General features: G+C 30.2%; 1 protein-coding gene across 3 annotated transcripts in view; it reads right to left on the bottom strand.

Moving 5' to 3' along the window:
* The window catches only part of Paics (PAICS bifunctional enzyme), a 49248-nt gene that overhangs the window by 11904 nt on the left and 17481 nt on the right, over positions 1 to 19863 (bottom strand). For all 3 annotated transcript variants that reach the window (XM_075371678.1, XM_075371677.1, XM_075371679.1), the window contains one exon: positions 6416 to 6620. In XM_075371678.1, the coding sequence (XP_075227793.1) occupies positions 6416 to 6620 (205 nt within the window). The remainder of the gene's footprint in view (positions 1 to 6415; positions 6621 to 19863) is intronic.

Genomic DNA, 19863 nt, shown 5'->3' with positions numbered 1-19863 from the left:
ACTTCTTTGAATATTATTAACTAAACTTATATTATTGACTATTATCTTTCTGTATATGAAAATAAGCAATCTTTTTGTTTATTAAAGCATAAATACACTGAATACTTGCTGCTTTTGGCTCTAGTAAACCTCTTCCATGATGAAATTTTACACTTCTGTTTTTTCTCAATGTGCAGCATACAGTGGTCAGTTCAGTCTAAACGAATCTCAGAAGGCATATCATATCAGTGATATGATATGATATGTTCTTTGTTGCTTTTTTGGTGGTTCTTCATGAGAATTTGAAGGACAACCTCTTGTTTTCAACAATGACTTCCCAGCTTTACATAGAACTTCAACCAATTCCAATTTAAAAAATCTAATAAATAACTCATAGTAGATGGTTTTGAAGAACCAGAATTTTTATGAATTTTGTTATTCAATAACAAAGGATTTATTACAGTCATATCCAGTAAATGGTAAAAAGTTCTTAGGTACCATTTCCTAGTCCTCATAATAATTCACAATCTGCCAATTAGACTGTTAAGTCTACACTCCCCCCATATGTTTGTTATAACCAATAACAGTATTTGGGCAGTTGAATTTCTCATATGTCTTGGTTTTTCTGTTGTAACAATTGACTTGTTTAACACTAACAAATACACATTGACATTAATACTAACAAATGATAGAATCGTTACAATTTTATTATCTTTCCAAGCAATATTAGAGAGGTTAGTTCCACCAATGTTTACAACATATTCAATTGTCGCTCCCCATGGTTCCTTTTTTTTTTTTAGTTGGTCATTAGGAGGCAATTTACAATTTGTTATTCTGTTTCTCCTAACTATGCCTAATGATAAAACACCTTGGTTTTTCTAAGTATAACATTAAAGGTATATTAGTATAATAATTATCAAAATAAATTTTATGATTGTGGTTCTCAGGAATTGAACAAATAAACCTCAAAACTGCATTACTAGATGCCCCTAAATCTGGTTCATCTGATTTCCTATGTTTGTTATCATTTTCCTGTCCAGAATATATTTCAAAGTTGTAAATGTATCCTGATACACCACTCAATAAAAATAATTTAAAACCATATCGGTGGGGGTTATTTGCCATATACTGGTTTAAGTGATGACATGCCTTAGTAGGACAGATTTGTTTATCTATTGACAATGATTTTTCAAATGTTATGGTTTCAAACTTTTTAACCAAATGATCTATAATTGGATGCAATTTAAATAGCTTAGCGTGACCTTCTAGCCCTTTAAGTACAGCTTAGAATTATCATTAAAATAGACCCAGTGTATTATATTTTCAAATTCATTAACTGCCAGTGTTTCTAGCACCAATGATAAGCATTATCACTTTATTCCAATAGTAATGAATATTTTTAATATTAACTACAGAAGTTAATAAACAAATTCCTAAAACCTTATTAATATCACTGTTTGTAACATTATACAGTTTATTTGGGGCAATTTGTACACTATGTAATATACTTTGTTCACTTATTAATTTAATTACTTCTTTATCAAAAAAGAAAGAAAAAATGTTGTATTGAGGTAGTAATTCAATTTCTTCAGAGAGCTCAATATCATCAGTATAACTCATTTCAAGGGATTGGAAACTTCTCGTTTCTAGATAACTTTCACTTTTTTAATACATCTTTCAGATGTAGAATCATTGCTGGTAGGCTTATAGTATTTGATTGATATTAAAGATTACTTCTGTATTCTCTACTACTATTTCTTGGCTTTGTTGTACAGTTTCATCTAAGTCTAGTTGGTCAAACAAGACATTTTCAACTGTGGTTTATTTTCATCATCAGTATTTTCATCTTCACTATTACTTGGTATACTTATATCTAATATCATCCTGCATCAATAATTGCAACTACCCCTCTTCATGAAAGAAATACACATTATCAGCATCAATATTCTTCATAAAATTTGACTAATAACTTATTTTAAATAAAAACTTAATTTGTTTTAAACTCAATAAACAGCATGGAATTCATGAAACAAAAATAATTAAACTGACATAACCTTACTTAACTACATATGAGATTGTAACACTGTATGTACGAAGTAGCCAATTGGTAACTGGATCTATTTAATTTTTTTTTATTTTGTAAGAGGTAAAATCGGATATCAATTAATAGATTATATAATAAAAACATATTTTTATCCTATAATAATTTTTCTGAGCAATATATAATTTTCGATCCAAAGAAATATTAAATTAACTCCTCCAACTACAACTTCCAAGGCATTATGAACTGATAACAATCTGTACTAAAAAAAAGGCATTTACTTACTCTAGCGTACCAGAAGTGAACTAAATTCATTGTAAAGGAATGATTTTTGTTCCTTAACACATGAAGTAGCCAAATGGTTACGTTATCAGGGAGAATAAATATGTTGGTAACACAAATTGAAACCAAAGCGATTAATAATATAAACTGCATTGCTCTAATATAAATTGCATACATATCTCATCCAACCACTGACTTTCATTAACTAAGATGAAGCTTACATACATGACTATTTAGAAATAACTTTCACAAATTTAGAGACAATATAGCAAATAGAATCAATACTTGAGAACTAAATCATTTAATAACTTTAATTAATAACTGTTAAGTCATTGGTAATTGTCATAACAAATGCTTAAAAGACATTAAAAAAAAAGAATATTTTTGTGTTTATAATATTAAACTTAACTTGCTAAAAACTACAACATATAATTTTAGATAACTTAAGTCATAAGTAGAAAGTCAGCTGAAAAACAGTATAAATCATACAAATTTCCAACACTAACTGCTCAATTATAACCAGCAAGCTAATATCTATTGTTTATTATACAATGTGTAAATTTCAAGCAATAAAAGTAACTGTAGATTAAAAACTATGATAAATTGTTTTAAGTAATATCAACTAAGAGTGAAAAGTTGGCTTAAAGTATTAAGTTACTTTGTTTCCTAAGTATTTTATTTTGTTATTAATTATTATGTTTGGTTTCTTTTAACTAATTTTTCAGTATCTACTGAGGCTCTAATAGGAATCTAATTTTAAAGTTTTTGTAAATAGTTTTTAGGAGTTTTCTATTTCAAAAATTATGATATACTCATAAAGTATGATATTCCAAAAGTATTTACATGTTTCCAACATACTTTCTTACTGCTAGCAGAGTTATACTTGCTGGAGGTAAATAACTTTAACATGTAACAGTAGTTCTTTAGAATATATCTTGTAAACTGCTTTAATTAAATATTCATAACTTTTATATACAAGATTATTTGTAACACTGTATTTACATGGCTATGTGTGTGTGTGTTTGTCTACATATGTACAGTAGCATGCAAATTAATTCCAACACAGGGAATTTTTTATTTATTTCTACTTGCGGCTGCACTGCTCAACCACAATCATTCTTTAAGTTGTCTGTGTAATGTGAGGTTACTGTTCTTTGGTTTTGCTATTTGGTAATTTTCATGTTATAAATAATGGTTAGTGAAAGTTTATTCTATTTTTTATTATAAAATCATATTTTATTTTTTTTGTTCTGAGCATCTTGAATATATAATAATAGACCTAACTCCAAGAAAGCATTCAAAAACTGCTTCTCTTTCTGAACATATCAGTATGACACAACGACAAATAGCTCCTGATTGTAGTGAGTAGGGACAGTGAATGTGATTTTAAAACAATTTAAAGAAACTGATTTCTTTTCACCTCAAAGGAAAGGCAAATGTGGCCGTAAAAGAAAAACTACTCCAACACAGGTTTGGTTATAACTGAGAAAAAGTAAACTTGAAACAAAATTATCTGCTAAGGACTTGAGAACTAGCAGCCAGTTGAACAGATTTGCATGTGACTATTAGAAGCTGACTTCTTACAGCTGGACAGAAAGCTTATCAGCTAGCTAAAAAGCAGCTTTTAACACCAGCTATTTGAAAAAAAAGGCTCTTGTGGGCCACAGCAAATGCTACCTGAACCAAGGAAGACTGGGAAGATGTTATGTTTTCTGACGAGTCACAATTTTATGTTCAGGGGCAAAGGGTTCCATACGTTAGAAAAGCATCAAATGAGAATGCATCACCAGCTCATATCCAACAATCAAACACCCCCAGCAAAAAATGTTTTGGGGTTGTTTCATATTTGAAGGCTCTTTTCCAGTAAATATTATGTTAAAAAGTGATGGATATAATCAAGATTCTTATGGAAAGGGTTGTGATATAACTTTAAAACAAATTCCCTTAAGTTAAGGAAGGGTTCCAACAAGATTTGGTGCCATGCCATATTGCCAAAATAGTGGAAAAATTTTTCAAAGAATGAAACAATTAAGTGCTCCTGTGGCCAGGTAAATAATTTCCCAGACTTAAATCCAATGAAACTTTTTGCGCATTAGTCAAAAAATGACTTCAAAATGAATTGTACCATAAAAATTGACCTCATTAAAGTAATAAGTATGGTTTCATGATGAAGAAATTTAAAAAATGTACAGTAAACTTGTTGAATAGATGCAAAATTACGTACATGAAGTGATTAAAAATAAAGGAGGCATATTAATTACTAGATATTCTAAATACATAACTAGACATTATTACACTAGAAATATCTATACTAGTAATATATATATATTAGTCATATATTAATTTTGTTATGTATATTTTTAAATTGTTTTATTTGATTTTTATTAATGCACCCCCATGCAATTATACCACAGCTAACAATACTGTAATAAATTCCATTGCACTGCATAAAGTATGCCTAGATATGATATTTCAAAAATGGTATATTTTACTTTATTTGAAATTTCACAACCCCATCTTAAATGCGATCAACAATAATGTCTAAATAATTAATGTAACATTTTCTTTGAACTAATTCATTGTCAATTACAACATTAAAATCAGTAGGTATACAGTCATAATGTTTACCAAAAATTAAACAGACTGTCTTACATTTATAGCTAACTTTTGGAATCTAACCATTCTTTTAATTCAGTAAGTTGTTTTTACAATTTATTACAAACTTCTAACAAAGTATTTCTATAACATATTATAACTATGTCATCAGCAGAAGATAATATTTTACAATCAGGACTTTTAGTTCAAATATATCATTATAAAAATAATAATGGTCCAAGAATGATTCCCTGAGGAATAACAGCATTCAAATATTTGTAGTTTGCTTTTTATTCCATTAATTTTTAAACGTTTTCTATTCAATATTTAATTTTGAAATAACTGAAGAGATAAACCTCTGACACAATTTTTTTCAAACTTTTCAATAAAGATATTACAGTTACAGAATTGAACGCTTTAGCCAGATCCAAAAATACAGCTATGGGTTTACTTTTGTCTAAATCTTGATAAATGATTTCAGGTAAGTCAGTAATTACATCTTTAGCAATCCAATAACCTTTTTAAAACAATATTGTGTATTAGGATATTATATTTATTCAAGAAATTCATAATTCTATTAAGTAATATTTTTCATATATCTTTGCAAAATTAGAGACTAGAGAAATTGCTCTATAATTTCCAGGATTACTTTTATCACCAGCCTTAAACTTGATATAACCTTAGCAATTTTCAAATGATCTGGATAAATAACAGATCTGATAAATTGTATACGTAAATTAAACTATCAATTAATTTAATATTAGTGCTTAATAATAATAAGATATATATATATATATATATATATATATATATATTTTTTTTTTTTTTTTTCATTTATTATTATTATGAAAGATGTTAAACTTCCAAGGCATGGTAGAACCGCTTTACTAAATTTTCAACAATTTAAACATGTTTTACTACATTAATTGACTGCTTAGGTCCCTAAGATTACAATCATGGATTTAAAGTTACTCATTCAAATAAATTTTTTTAGCTGAAAAAATAAACCTACATAAAATGATTTAACAATGCAGTAAATCTTAACTATTCTCAAAGTAAAGGAGTCATGTCAAAACAACTAAGTAAAAATTTAGGGTAATCTACATATTACCAATCTGTACTTAACAGTTTTTTTAAATAAAAATAAAAATTAAAGACATATAAAAAACTAATCCAGAAAGGAGATATTTGAAATAGGATTAATAGTTATGATTATTATATTTATATACCTAAAATATGTAATGCAATCTATTAACATTATGCAAATTTGGAAATAGATAATTTATTATCCTCAATTAGGTATCTACTGTCTGAAGCTAATCACAACCACGATAATGAAATAAAGCATTTATATAAATAATAAGAAACATTACACTTGTATATAACTTCATTACCATACAATCAAAAATTACTAGTTAAGGAATAACTCTTTGCAATAAAACATAACTCATGAAAAACCAATCATATAGAAAAGTGTAAATATCTCAAGACAAGTTTACTTTCCCAATAAATAAATACCTTTTGAATCAATGCCAAATTCAATTTTCATATCAACAAGACAACAATCTTGAGAAGCCCATGCTTTTTCTAGTACTTCAAATACTAACAAGGTACAACGTCTCATAATATCAACTTCATCTTTTGCAATAGTAACACCATTTAGATTGAAACCAGCTGATATTATCTGTTCTTGCGCCCATTGAGGATCATGGTTAGCATCGTCCTATACAAGTAAAAAGTAAATAAATAAAATCAAGAATCAACTATCACATAACACAGCAAATAATCAGTTTAATATATAAAAGGTCTGGTGTTAATAATAGATTTGATGGTATGCAATTTTAAGAAAATTTAAGTAAATTTTAGAGTTAGAGTTAAGAGTTAAATATAAAAAATCAAACTCATAAGAAAAATCAAAATCTTTGAACATAAAAAATCAAAAAATTCAATATGAGAATAATGCAGTGCTATTAGAAAAATTCTGGACTACAACATTTAGTTGGCAGCCTTGAAAGGTAGATGGTGGTATTGACAGCAGGTGGTATGAAATAATAATCCATAAGAAAGTGTGCTAATTATGTAGGAATTCATGTAACACACATTTTTGATATCATACTCATACGTTAAAACAATTCTGCTATGCTCACAATAGCTATCAAAATGTGTTACATGGGTGCATCAAGTTTATATAAAAACGTAAGCAATCTGGAACATGAATGGAATAAGATATGAAGCCCTGGGTTTCATCATACGATGTTCAAGAATCACCAAGCTAAAATGTTTACTCGACTAAATTCGGCAACTGCACTTCGTTATATGACAAAGCCTTCAGAAACCAAATATAATAACACAATTTTCATCTAAATGGTAATCAGAAGCAATAAAACCACAATTTATAGCTAAAATTCAGAGTCAAAGTAGTAGTTACAGTTTAAGGTATGAAATGTGAAGTGCATCAAAAATACAAAATACCTATATACAAATACAAAATACCTTATATTTTGTATCAAAAATTTATGTTCTTGATTAAACAATAAATTCTGGTTTAGGAATTACTAAAAAAATTTGTCACAACCACAAATAGCTTACATATTAAGACATACACACAATTTTGGCAGATAACAAGATATCCTGTTTCCCATATACTCGTACACTCAAGACTGTATACACTAAACCTGTGACTTAGCTTCTTTTTAAAAAAAATTATGTCACTAAGTGACATCTTTTTGTGGAGATTTTTTTATCAATTTTAACCTCAAACAGAAATTTTATGGCTGAATTAATTCTAACATTTAACTATGGCCAAATAATAAAATTTGTATGTTAATAATATTGGCAGTATTTTTATCACCAATGCCTGAAGATATTAATTAACAACTTGTTTTAAATTCTGGGTTCTTTTTACAATTTTATTGCATACTGATTTATATTATGTGATTTTTATTAAATAACTATAGGCTGACTAGTTCTAAAGACTTGGAAGGAAAAATACAACAAATTTTGTAAGATATCACAGTAATTTATTATATCTGATTACTCTCTAATTTTATAAATACTGTGTTACAAATTACTTAATTAATATTATTTTTTAAAAATAATTTTTATTTTCCAATGCTCACATTTATATTTATGTTAAGGGCATATATCAGAAATGTTTTTTATCTAAATTGTATTTTGTAATAAAAGGTTTACTGCTCCAAACGGTAAGTTATAAATGATTACTCGAAATAAAAAAAGTTTATTATAGGATTTTTTTTAAAAGTTTAAATTTAGGAAGAAAAAAGGATGTAAGTAATAAAAATAACTCTCATAATAAAAATATTAGGACTATTATAAAAATGAAATATTATAAATAGAAACAGTCTTATTTTCATTAAATATTTTCTTTGAACATGTACCATAAATAGCAATAAATTAGAAAAGCCTCTCGATTATCACTAGAATAATGTAAAATGTCCCTCAATACTTAAAAACATTTTTTTTTCTATAATTTTCTAGGCAAGATGTTTATTGTAAATATTACTTAACCTTTTTTAAGCAGGTAGGTATCCTGACCCCCGTAGAAAAAGACTCCCACCTTGTGATGATCCCAGTTGCCACACCACCCCCATTCCTAGTTCTGATGGGCTTTACCAGAAGTCGTCTTTTAGACCCTCTAAGCTTGATAACACACGACAATCCTGTTTGGCATCTGTCAGGATTCCACCGATGCAAATGCCTCGGCAAACATTAACATCAGTGTATTTACACAACCTACTATTCGCCTTCGTATGGCCTCTTCCAACCACAACCACCTACCATAATTTACAACTCTCAACGATCAAATTAAACGATTTGCAGAAGCCTGATCCCTGTGTCTTCCTGTAACACTTCACTATATCTTAACTTCAATTAGACTACGTATTCAGATAATTACTTGACTGAGTCTTTAAACACCAAAAATACTACCTTCATACCAACAAAACAAGTGTTGATTACAACAATGACAATTTTGTCCAACAATCCAATTTACTCGAAGTCTCTGATTTACTTAAAAATCAAGTAACTGATTCACAAATTTAATAAGCAGATAGTCAAACATACTTGACAGTTTTATTACTGTATTATGTGAGTTTTGGAATCTCAATTTTATTACTGATGCAAGTTGGAAGTTATAAATCTACAGGCTGCAAATTTTTTAAATGTTTTTTTCCTTCCAGGAAATTAAAAAATACTTGTAGATTAAGAAAATTTGAGATATTCTATGCCTTGTTTTACTTTCAAGTTTTGTAATAATAAAGTTACAATAGGTAGAATTGTTTCTTATTAAAACAAACTGTTTATATGAATTAGAATACAATCAATACCTGAATGTATTTGACAAAATAAAAAAAATTCTTAAAACTTTCCACTATATTACAAGACAACATTTATTATCTGTTATCAAATTAATAGAAATCAAATGAATAGAATTCTTTAATATAACAAAAAGTTATACCAATATTAATTCTTCTGTCATGCAGGTATAAAAAACAGAGTGAAATGAACATTTTTTTTAAATGATAAAAATATTTTACAGATTTTACATAGAAAGGCTGAGTTTTAAGATATTGAGGAGAAAGTTGATGGAGGTCTGTTCACCAACAAAAAATAAATGGGCAGAATAACAAATCACACCCTTCAGATGACTAGGATATAAAAGTGGAACTATTACGAATAGAATTAAAACAATATCAGAATTTCTTCATTTACTTTAAAAATAAAACAAAATATTATTAGCTTAATCCACCTAATAAAGAACAAAGATAAATTTTTAAAACTGAACCAAATAGTTTACATTATTACCTTATAAATTACTAGATATATAGAACCAAGTATATATAAGCAAGAACCCATTAATTACGTAAATCTCAAAGAATTAATTCTGATAAAGACAAACCGCCTCCTCTATGAATCATGAGACCTTGCCGTTGGTGAGGGGGCTTGAGTGCTCAGGGATACAGAGTAGCTGGACCGAAGGTGCAACCATATCGGAGAGGTATCTGTTGAGAGCCAGACTAAGGAATGATTCCTGAAAGAGGGCAGCAGCTCTTTCAGTAGTTGTTAGGGGCGTGAGTCAGGACGACTTAAACGGCCGTATCAACATCACTCAGTCCTCTGAGTACTGCGCAGCTGAAAGCAATGGAAAACTACAGCTGCTTTTTTTCCAAGAAAATGTGGCTCTCTGCATTTTCACATAGCAATAATGGAGGCGCCTTCCTTGGTAAAATATTCCGGAGGTAAAATAGTCCCCCGTTCGGATCTCCGGGTGGGGACTACTAAGGAAGGGGTCACCAGAAAATTAAAAAATAACATTCTACGAGTCGGAGCGTGGAATGTTAGAAGCTTGAAAAAGGTTGGTAGGCTAGAAAATTTAAAAAGGGAAATGGGTAGGACAAATGTGGATATAGTAGGAATTAGTGAGGTTCGGTGGGAAGAGGAAGGCGACTTTTGGTCAGGTGATTTTAGAGTAATTAACTCAGCGTCAAATAATGGGCAGGCAGGAGTAGGTTTCGTGATGAACAAGAAGATAGGGAGGAGAGTGGAGTATTTCAAAACGCATAGCGATAGAATCATTGTAATAAGGATAAAATCAAAACCTAAACCGACAACGATTGTTAACGTCTATATGCCTACAAGCGCCCATGATGATGATGAGGTAGAGTGTGTATACGAAGAGATTGATGAAGCAATTAAACACGTAAAAGGAGATGAAAATTTAATAATAGTTGGAGATTGGAATGCAAGCATTGGAAAAGGCAAGGAAGGAAATATAGTGGGTGAATACGGGCTGGGCAAAAGGAATGAAAGAGGGGACCGACTTATAGAATTTTGCACAAAGTATAATTTAGTAATTGCCAACACCCAATTTAAAAATCATAATAGAAGAATATACACTTGGAAAAAGCCAGGCGATACTAGAAGGTATCAGATAGATTATATCATGGTTAAGCAAAGATTTAGAAATCAACTCGTTGACTGCAAAACTTACCCTGGAGCAGACATTGATAGCGATCATAATTTGGTGATAATGAAATGTAGATTGGGGTTTAAAAACCTGAAGAAAAGGTGTCAGATGAATCGGTGGAATTTAGAGAAGCTTGAGGAAGAGGAGGTAAAGAAGATTTTTGAGGAGGACATCGCAAGAGGTCTGAGTAAAAAAGATAAGGTAGAAAATGTAGAAGAAGAATGGGAGAATGTTAAAAAGGAAATTCTTAAATCAGCAGAAGCAAACTTAGGCGGAATAAAGAGAACCGGTAGAAAACCTTGGGTTTCAGACGATATATTGCAGCTGATGGATGAACGTAGAAAATATAAGAATGCTAGTGATGAAGAAAGTAAAAGGAACTATCGGAAATTAAGAAATGCTATAAACAGGAAGTGCAAACTGGTGAAAGAAGAGTGGATTAAAGAAAAGTGTTCAGAAGTGGAAAGAGAAATGAACATTGGTAAAATAGACGGAGCATACAGGAAAGTTAAGGAAAATTTTGGGGTACATAAATTAAAATCTAAGAATGTGTTAAACAAAGATGGTACACCAATATATAATACGAAAGGTAAAGTCGATAGATGGGTGGAATATATTGAAGAGTTATACGGAGGAAATGAATTAGAAAATGGTGTTATAGAGGAAGAAGAGGAAGTTGAGGAGGATGAAATGGGAGAAACAATACTGAGATCTGAATTTAAGAGAGCATTAAAAGATTTAAATGGCAGAAAGGCTCCTGGAATAGACGGAATACCTGTAGAATTACTGCGCAGTGCAGGTGAGGAAGCGATTGATAGATTATACAAACTGGTGTGTAATATTTATGAAAATGGGGAATTTCCATCAGACTTCAAAAAAAGTGTTATAGTTATGATACCAAAGAAAGCAGGGGCAGATAAATGTGAAGAATACAGAACAATTAGTTTAACTAGTCATGCATCAAAAATCTTAACTAGAATTTTATACAGAAGAATTGAGAGGAGAGTGGAAGAAGTGTTAGGAGAAGACCAATTTGGTTTCAGGAAAAGTATAGGGACAAGGGAAGCAATTTTAGGCCTCAGATTAATAGTAGAAGGAAGATTAAAGAAAAACAAACCAACATACTTGGCGTTTATAGACCTAGAAAAGGCTTTCGATAACGTAGACTGGAATAAAATGTTCAGCATTTTAAAAAAATTAGGGTTCAAATACAGAGATAGAAGAACAATTGCTAACATGTACAGGAACCAAACAGCAACAATAACAATTGAAGAACATAAGAAAGAAGCCCTAATAAGAAAGGGAGTCCGACAAGGATGTTCCTATCTCCGTTACTTTTTAATCTTTACGTGGAACTAGCAGTTAATGATGTTAAAGAACAATTTAGATTCGGAGTAACAGTACAAGGTGAAAAGATAAAGATGCTACGATTTGCTGATGATATAGTAATTCTAGCCGAGAGTAAAAAGGATTTAGAAGAAACAATGAACGGCATAGATGAAGTCCTACGCAAGAACTATCTCATGAAAATAAACAAGAAGAAAACAAAAGTAATGAAATGTAGTAGAAATAACAAAGATGGACCGCTGAATGTGAAAATAGGAGGAGAAAAGATTATGGAGGTAGAAGAATTTTGTTATTTGGGAAGTAAAATTACTAAAGATGGACGAAGCAGGAGCGATATAAAATGCCGAATAGCACAAGCTAAACTAGCCTTCAGTAAGAAATATAATTTGTTTACATCAAAAATTAATTTAAATGTCAGGAAAAGATTTTTGAAAGTGTATGTTTGGAGTGTCGCTTTATATGGAAGTGAAACTTGGAGAATCGGAGTATCTGAGAAGAAAAGATTAGAAGCTTTTGAAATGTGGTGCTATAGGAGAATGTTAAAAATCAGATGGGTGGATAAAGTGACAAATGAAGAGGTATTGCGGCAAATAGATGAAGAAAGAAGCATTTGGAAAAATATAGTTAAAAGAAGAGACAGACTTATAGGCCACATACTAAGGCATCCTGGAATAGTCGCTTTAATATTAGAAGGACAGGTAGAAGGAAAAAATTGTGTAGGCAGGCCACGTTTGGAGTATGTAAAACAAATTGTTGGGGATGTAGGATGTAGAGGGTATACTGAAATGAAACGACTAGCACTAGATAGGGAATCTTGGAGAGCTGCATCAAACCAGTCAAATGACTGAAGACAAAAAAAAAAAAAAAAAAGACAAACCACATTCTTCAAAAAGATAATGAAATTAAGCAACAATAACAAGATATGAACATCTAATATTACAATCTCCTTCTATGAATCATGAGACCTTGCTAATGATGTGAGGGGGCTTGAGTGCTCAGTAATAGAGAGTAGCTGGACGAAAGGTGCAACCACATTGGAGATGTATCTGTTGAGAGCCAGACTAAGGAATGATTCCTGAAAGAGGGCAACAGCTCTTTAAGTAGTTGTATATAACATTACTCAATCTTCTGAGTACTGCACAGCTGAAAGCAATGGAAAACTACAGCTATTTTTTTTCCAAGAAAATGTAGCTCTCTGCATTTTCATGTAAAAAAGATGAAGGTGCTATCCTTGGTAATATATTCCGGAGTAAACTAGTCCCACATCCAGATCTCTGTGTGGGGACTATTATGGAAGGGGTCACCAGAAAATAAAACAACAACATTCTACAAGTCAGAGCATGGAATGTTAGAAGTCCAAAAAAGGTTGGTAGGTTAGAAAATTTAAAGAGGGAAATAGATAGGTTAAATGTAGATGTAGTAGGAATTAGTGAGGTTCGGTGAGAAAAGGAAAAAGACTTTTAGCAGGTGATTTTAAAACAAAGTCAAATAAAGGGCAGGCAGTCAAGCGTAGGTTTTGTAATGAACAAGAAGATAGGAAAGAGAGTAAAGTATTTCAAAAAGCTTAGCGAAAGAATCATTGTAGTAAGGATAAAATAAAAACTGACAATAATTATTAAGATCTATATGCTGCCTACAAGTGCCCATGATGATGATGAGGTAGAGGGTATATACAAAGAAATTGATGAAGAAACTAAACACATAAAAGGGAATGAAAATTTAATAATAGCTGGAGACTGGAATGCAAGCATTGGAAAAGGCAAGGAAGGAAATATTGTGGGTGGATAAGAGCTGGGCAAAAGGAACGAAAAAGGGGACTGACTTATTGAGTTTTTTTATGAAGTGTAATTTAGTAATTGCCAACACTAAGTTTAAAAACCATAACAGAAAAATATACACATGGAAAATACCAAGTGATACTGCAAGGTATCAGATAGATTATATCATGGTTAAACAAAGATTTAGAAATCAACTAGACTGCAAAGCATATCCAGGAGTAGACATTGATAGCAACCAAAATTTAGTGATAATGAAATGTAGATTGGGGTTTAAAAACCTGAAGAAAAGGTGTCAGATGAATTGGTGGAATTTAGAGAAGAAGAGGTAAAGAAGACTTCTGAGGAGGACATTGCATGAGGTCTGAGTGAAAAAGATAAGGTACAACATATAGAAGAATGGGAGAATTTAAAAAGGAAATTCTTAAATCAGCATAAGCGAACTTAGGTGGAACAAAGAGAACTTGTAGAAAACCTTGGATATCGGATGATATATTGCAGCTGATGGATGAATGTAGAAAGTATAAGAATGCTGCTGATGAAGAAGGTAAAAGGAACTATCGATAATTAAAAAGTACTATAAACAGGAAATTCAAATTAATGAAAGAAGAGTGGATTAAAGAAAAGTGTTCAGAAGTGGAAAGAGAGATGATCATTAGTAAAATAGATGGATCATACAGGAAAATTTTGTGGTACATAAATTAAAATCTAATAATGTGTTAAATAAAAACGGTTCACAGGTTTATAATACAAAGGAAAAAGTCGATTGGTGGATAGAATGTATCGAAGAGTTATACGGAAGAAATGAATTAGAAACTGGTATTATAGAGGAAGAAGAGGAAGTCAAAAAGGATGAAAAGAGGAATACAATACTGAGATCTGAATTTAAGAGAGCATTGAAAGATTTGAATAGCAGAAAGGCTCCTGGGATAGACAGGATACCTGCAGAATTACTGCACAGTGCAGGTGAGGAAGCAACAGATACATTACACAAACTGGTGTGTAATATTTACGAAAAAGAGCAAGTTTCATCAGACTTCAAAAAGAGTGTTATTGTCATGATATCAAAGAAAGCAGGAGCAGACATATGTGATGAATACAAAACAATTAGCTTAACTATTCATGCATAAAAAATTTTAACTAGAATTCTGTACAGAAGAATTGAGAGAAGAGTGGTTGAGAGAAGACCAATTTGGTTTCAGGAAACATATAGGGACAAGGGAAGGAATTTTAGCGCTTACATTAACAGCAGAAGTAAGATTAAAGAAAAACAAACTAACATTTATAGACTTAAAAAAGGCATTTGATAACATAGATATGAATAAAATGTTCAGCATTTTAAAAAATGTAGGGTTCAAGTACAGAGACAGAAGAACAATTGCTAACATTTACAGGAATCAAACTGCAACAGTAATAATCGAAGAACTTAAGAAAGAAGCCGTAATAAAAAAGGGAGTCCGACAAGGATAATTTCTATCCCAGTTACTTTTCAATTTTTATGCAGAATTAAAAGTTAATGATGTTAAAGAACAATTTAGATCCGGAGTAACAGTACAAGGTGATAAGATAAAGATGCTACGATTTGCTGATGATATAGTAATTCTAGCTGAGAGTAAAAAGGATTTAGAAGGAACACTGAACGGCATGGATGAAGTCCTACGCAAGAGCTACTGCATGAAAATAAACAAGAACACGAAACTAATGAAATCAAAAATTAACTTCAAAAATTAATTTAAACGTCAAGAAAAGATTTTTGAAAGTATATGTTTGGAGCACAGCTTTATATGGAAGTGAAACTTGGACAATCAGAGTATCTGAGAAGAAAGGATTAGAAGCTTTTGAAATGTGGTACTATAGGAGGATGTTAAAAATCATAAGAGAGGAGAATGGGTAGATAAAGTGACGAAAAGGTGTTGCAGCAAATTGATGAAGAAAGAAGCATTTGGGAAAAATAGCTAAAAGAAGAGACAAATTTATAGGCTACATTTTAAGACATCCTGGAATACTCGCTTTGATATTAGAGGGACAGGTAGATGGGAAAAACTAATAATTAAAATTAGAAGTGGAAAATTCTAATAGTGTGAATCATATAGTTAACTTGTTATTGTTAGCCTGTTTTGTTTTTTTGTCTGTAGCAATAGTAACAAAAGAAATCAGTAGGGCTAAAATCCATACTGCTTCCCAAACAGTCATAATGCAATGTACTAAAACAACTTTATAAGCATGCTGAAGAGCAGTAAAATTCATTATTATTTAATCCAAAAATTAAAAACAAGTCATTTAAATTCTACAATACCTAAAATTTGACTAAATTGTTCTGACACATGACTGAAATTTTGATAACCTATTATAAAACTTAATTATCAAGCCAATTAAAATGATTGTTAGCTGAACATTTGATATTAGATAAACTAAGTAACAAAAAATTCACTTAAAAAATGTTATGTTTCTATATTTTTAATTGTTCTGATTACATAATAGTTATACAGTTTAATTATGAAGTTTATTTAAAAAAAAAAAATTATTGGACACAGCTAAATGTAATTAAAAAACTAATTATAATTGTATATATTTTTAAATTTGTAAAAAAAATATTACATGGTAAATACTATATGAATTAATATCACTCAAGGTTACACAACAATAAATTTTTACTTTATCAAATCCAGTTAAATGATTTTAATTATCTCACTGCAGTTATTAAATCCATAAAAATTAACATTAATTTGTTTCATCTCAAAAATAATGTATGTACAAAATAATGGTTTTATTTTATAAACTTATCAATGTACAAGAAAACATTTCAACTATTTACATCTAACCAAACTTACTAAATTTAAATCCTCATTTTTTAGAAAATAAGTTATATTTACTAACTTTGTCACTGTTGTAACTAGTTAGATGCAGTATACTCTATCTATTCCTTTATATCCTACTTTTAATTTCAACAAAAATGCGATATTGTACTTCTCTCCTACATCTTCAGTTATCTTCTTTATGTAAACACTTTTGTCCTCTAAGTTTTTAATTTCCTTGTTATTTTCTTTTTCGGTCTGGATTTTTATTTATTATAAACTTAACTAAGAGGCAAGATACTTGAAGATATGATCCATTAACTTTTTAAATTCTTCTACTACCAAGATAAACACCTCTGTTCTTAAACCAATTTATTTCAAACTCAATTAAGCCATCTAGTTACCAAAATTCTACACTATTTATATTTCAAAATATTTTATACTTTGCCTCTCCTACTGCTGTTTTGCTTATAAAGCATTTCACAACAGAAAACCTTTTTTTTATAAACAATTTCAAGTGTCATTGACTGCTATGGTCATTAGCTACTATAATAAATGTCAATAGTACGGAGTAAAACTGCATTCAGTGCTGTCTAATTTTGCTGGTCTGTGGTATCTAGTTAATATTACTATCGATGTTGGTATTTCATTCTCATTTTCCTGGATGCTACTCATTGACATGTTCTGGACACAGTGGAATCACTAGTTTGTAAACAGTGCAATTTAACATCTTGCAGAGGACAAAAAATATTTTAAGAACACAATTAGTATTAATAATTCTCATTAATTCTTAATTCCATACATGAGATCAGAATGAATATGATAATTTTCCTTAGAAAATCATTTACTTAAATGAATAAGTAAGAATATATTAAGCAAATAACTGAAACTGTCAGTTGTTGGGATTAAAGACTAACGAAGAGAAGAAAGAAATGGAGGTGGTACCACCAAACTAGTCAAACGACTGATATAAAAAGAGTTCAATTAACATGACTATACAATGTTAATGATAAAATTCCAGGTCCAAGAACACTCCTTAACTTAGAACAAGCTACATAAGAAGCTAATAGAGTTCGTTCCCTACACTAATTCTTTGAAGTGTAAAGCCTTTTGTTACCTCTAACTGGCCAATGAAAAATGTGATTAAAAATTATTTCTGTTCTAACATATTATGAAAATAATTTCAAAAATTCAAAAATAAAACAAGTCAAATCTGATAAATGACATAAAACAATAAAAAAATAATTAGAATAATGATGACGTAACAAATAAAAAACAATATGTATCATGCTATTTAAACATTAAAAAAGTAATTATCTAAAACTGTTATTTAAATGATGCATTATGAATAAATAGTAATAAATAAGCAATCACACAAAAAAAACATAAATGGTAAACAACACTGTTATTGTTTATGTAATAAAATTAATGATGTAATTACATCCAAATATTTCTAACAAGTGCATCATACAAGATTTATATGTTCCCTAACATAGATTACAAAATATACATAAAACTAAAAACATAATTACACAAATTAGAATTAATTTGTGTAATAAATTAAAGGGTTAATTGTTAACCCTTTTAATAGATAATAGGAATAAATTACCAATTAAAACACAACTGAAAAAAATAAAAAACTAACATCATTAGCCTAAACCGGTTCATAGTTAACAAAAATCATTCACTAATACTAAATTTAGATTTAACAAAATGTTGGTCAAAAACCTTAAATTAAACCTTAATTTATCGATGAATATGACTTAGAATACTCTATTAATGAATGTCATTCGTTAACTGAATGGTTAATGGTAATTCCTGAATTTTCTACATTACTCTATTTACCTATTAATCTATTATTACAAATAACGAAAATATTGTAATTTTAATATCACTAATATAAATACACGGTATAAAAAAAGAATATTGAGGCTTTTCAAGCTATTTAATATTTCTTAACTGACTTACAGTAATGAGCCACAATTAAAATGAAAGAGGAATTTGTAGTTTTTGCCTTTAAGTGTTCAGTGTGAGCACCTTTCATCACATGGTACACACCCAAACGATAATAGACTTTGTCACTATCTACTTTTATATACTGAATTTTTTTTATAACAATTTCAAATGTCACTGACTGCTATGGTCATTAGCTATTGTAATAAATGTCAACAGCACAGAGTAAAACTGCACTCAGTGCTGTCTAATTTTGCTGGTCGTGGTATCCAGTTAATACTAATATCGGTGTTGGTATTTCATTCTCATTTCCCTGGATGCTACTCATTGACATGTTCTGGACACAGTGGCATTACCAGTTTGTAAAGTTGTAGTTTACCATCTTTCAGAGGACAAAAAAACCAGCATGTAATGGAAGCAATAACTAACTGCTACAACAGTCCTGCATCTCAAATTGGATAGATCAGTAAATAGGGGAGGCACATACACAAAATCCTTTATAAAACCCCCAAAGGAAAAATCACATGGAGGGTCAGATCGTGTGGTCTTGGAGGCCACTGCAAAAAAGCTCTGTCATTGGGTCCATGCTGACCAATCCAGCAGTCAGAGAAAAGGTCATTCAATCAATCCCATAAAGAGTTGGTAAAGAGGAACACCTTGTTGCTGAATAAAACATAGGCACGGGAACAGCCAAGATGAAAAGAACAAGGCTTTTGTTTGCATTGTACTTCATTATGGCAGGTTTATGGGGTGACATTCTCAATAGATTTAACTCTTAGTGAAATGATACAATTATGCTATATGAATGCAGCTGCAGTTGTGATGCTGATTGCATTTGTATATGAACTGAAAGATCTGTTTAACTTCTGTAAGATGGCTGGTGAAAAAAACTAAACTTCCAAACTATTCTTGTAACTGAATTCGATGGTAAATATATAGAAGATACGCCTAAAAGATCAATAAAAAGGAAGAAGTTCTTTGATGAAACTGACTCATTTGAACCTGGTGAGAGAGGAAAAAGAAAATAAAGACCATAGTTTTCAAGAAAGCTTTAATGTGTTCATTAATAAGCTTCTTTCTGATTTGAACAAGAAAATCACTGACTATCTA

This window comes from Lycorma delicatula, chromosome 7 (assembly GCF_047948215.1).
Source record: "Lycorma delicatula isolate Av1 chromosome 7, ASM4794821v1, whole genome shotgun sequence".
In the NCBI taxonomy this organism is placed as follows: Eukaryota; Metazoa; Arthropoda; class Insecta; order Hemiptera; family Fulgoridae; genus Lycorma; species Lycorma delicatula.
Note: the sequence above shows the minus strand (reverse complement) of the source record. Positions and strands in the feature narration are given on the sequence as shown.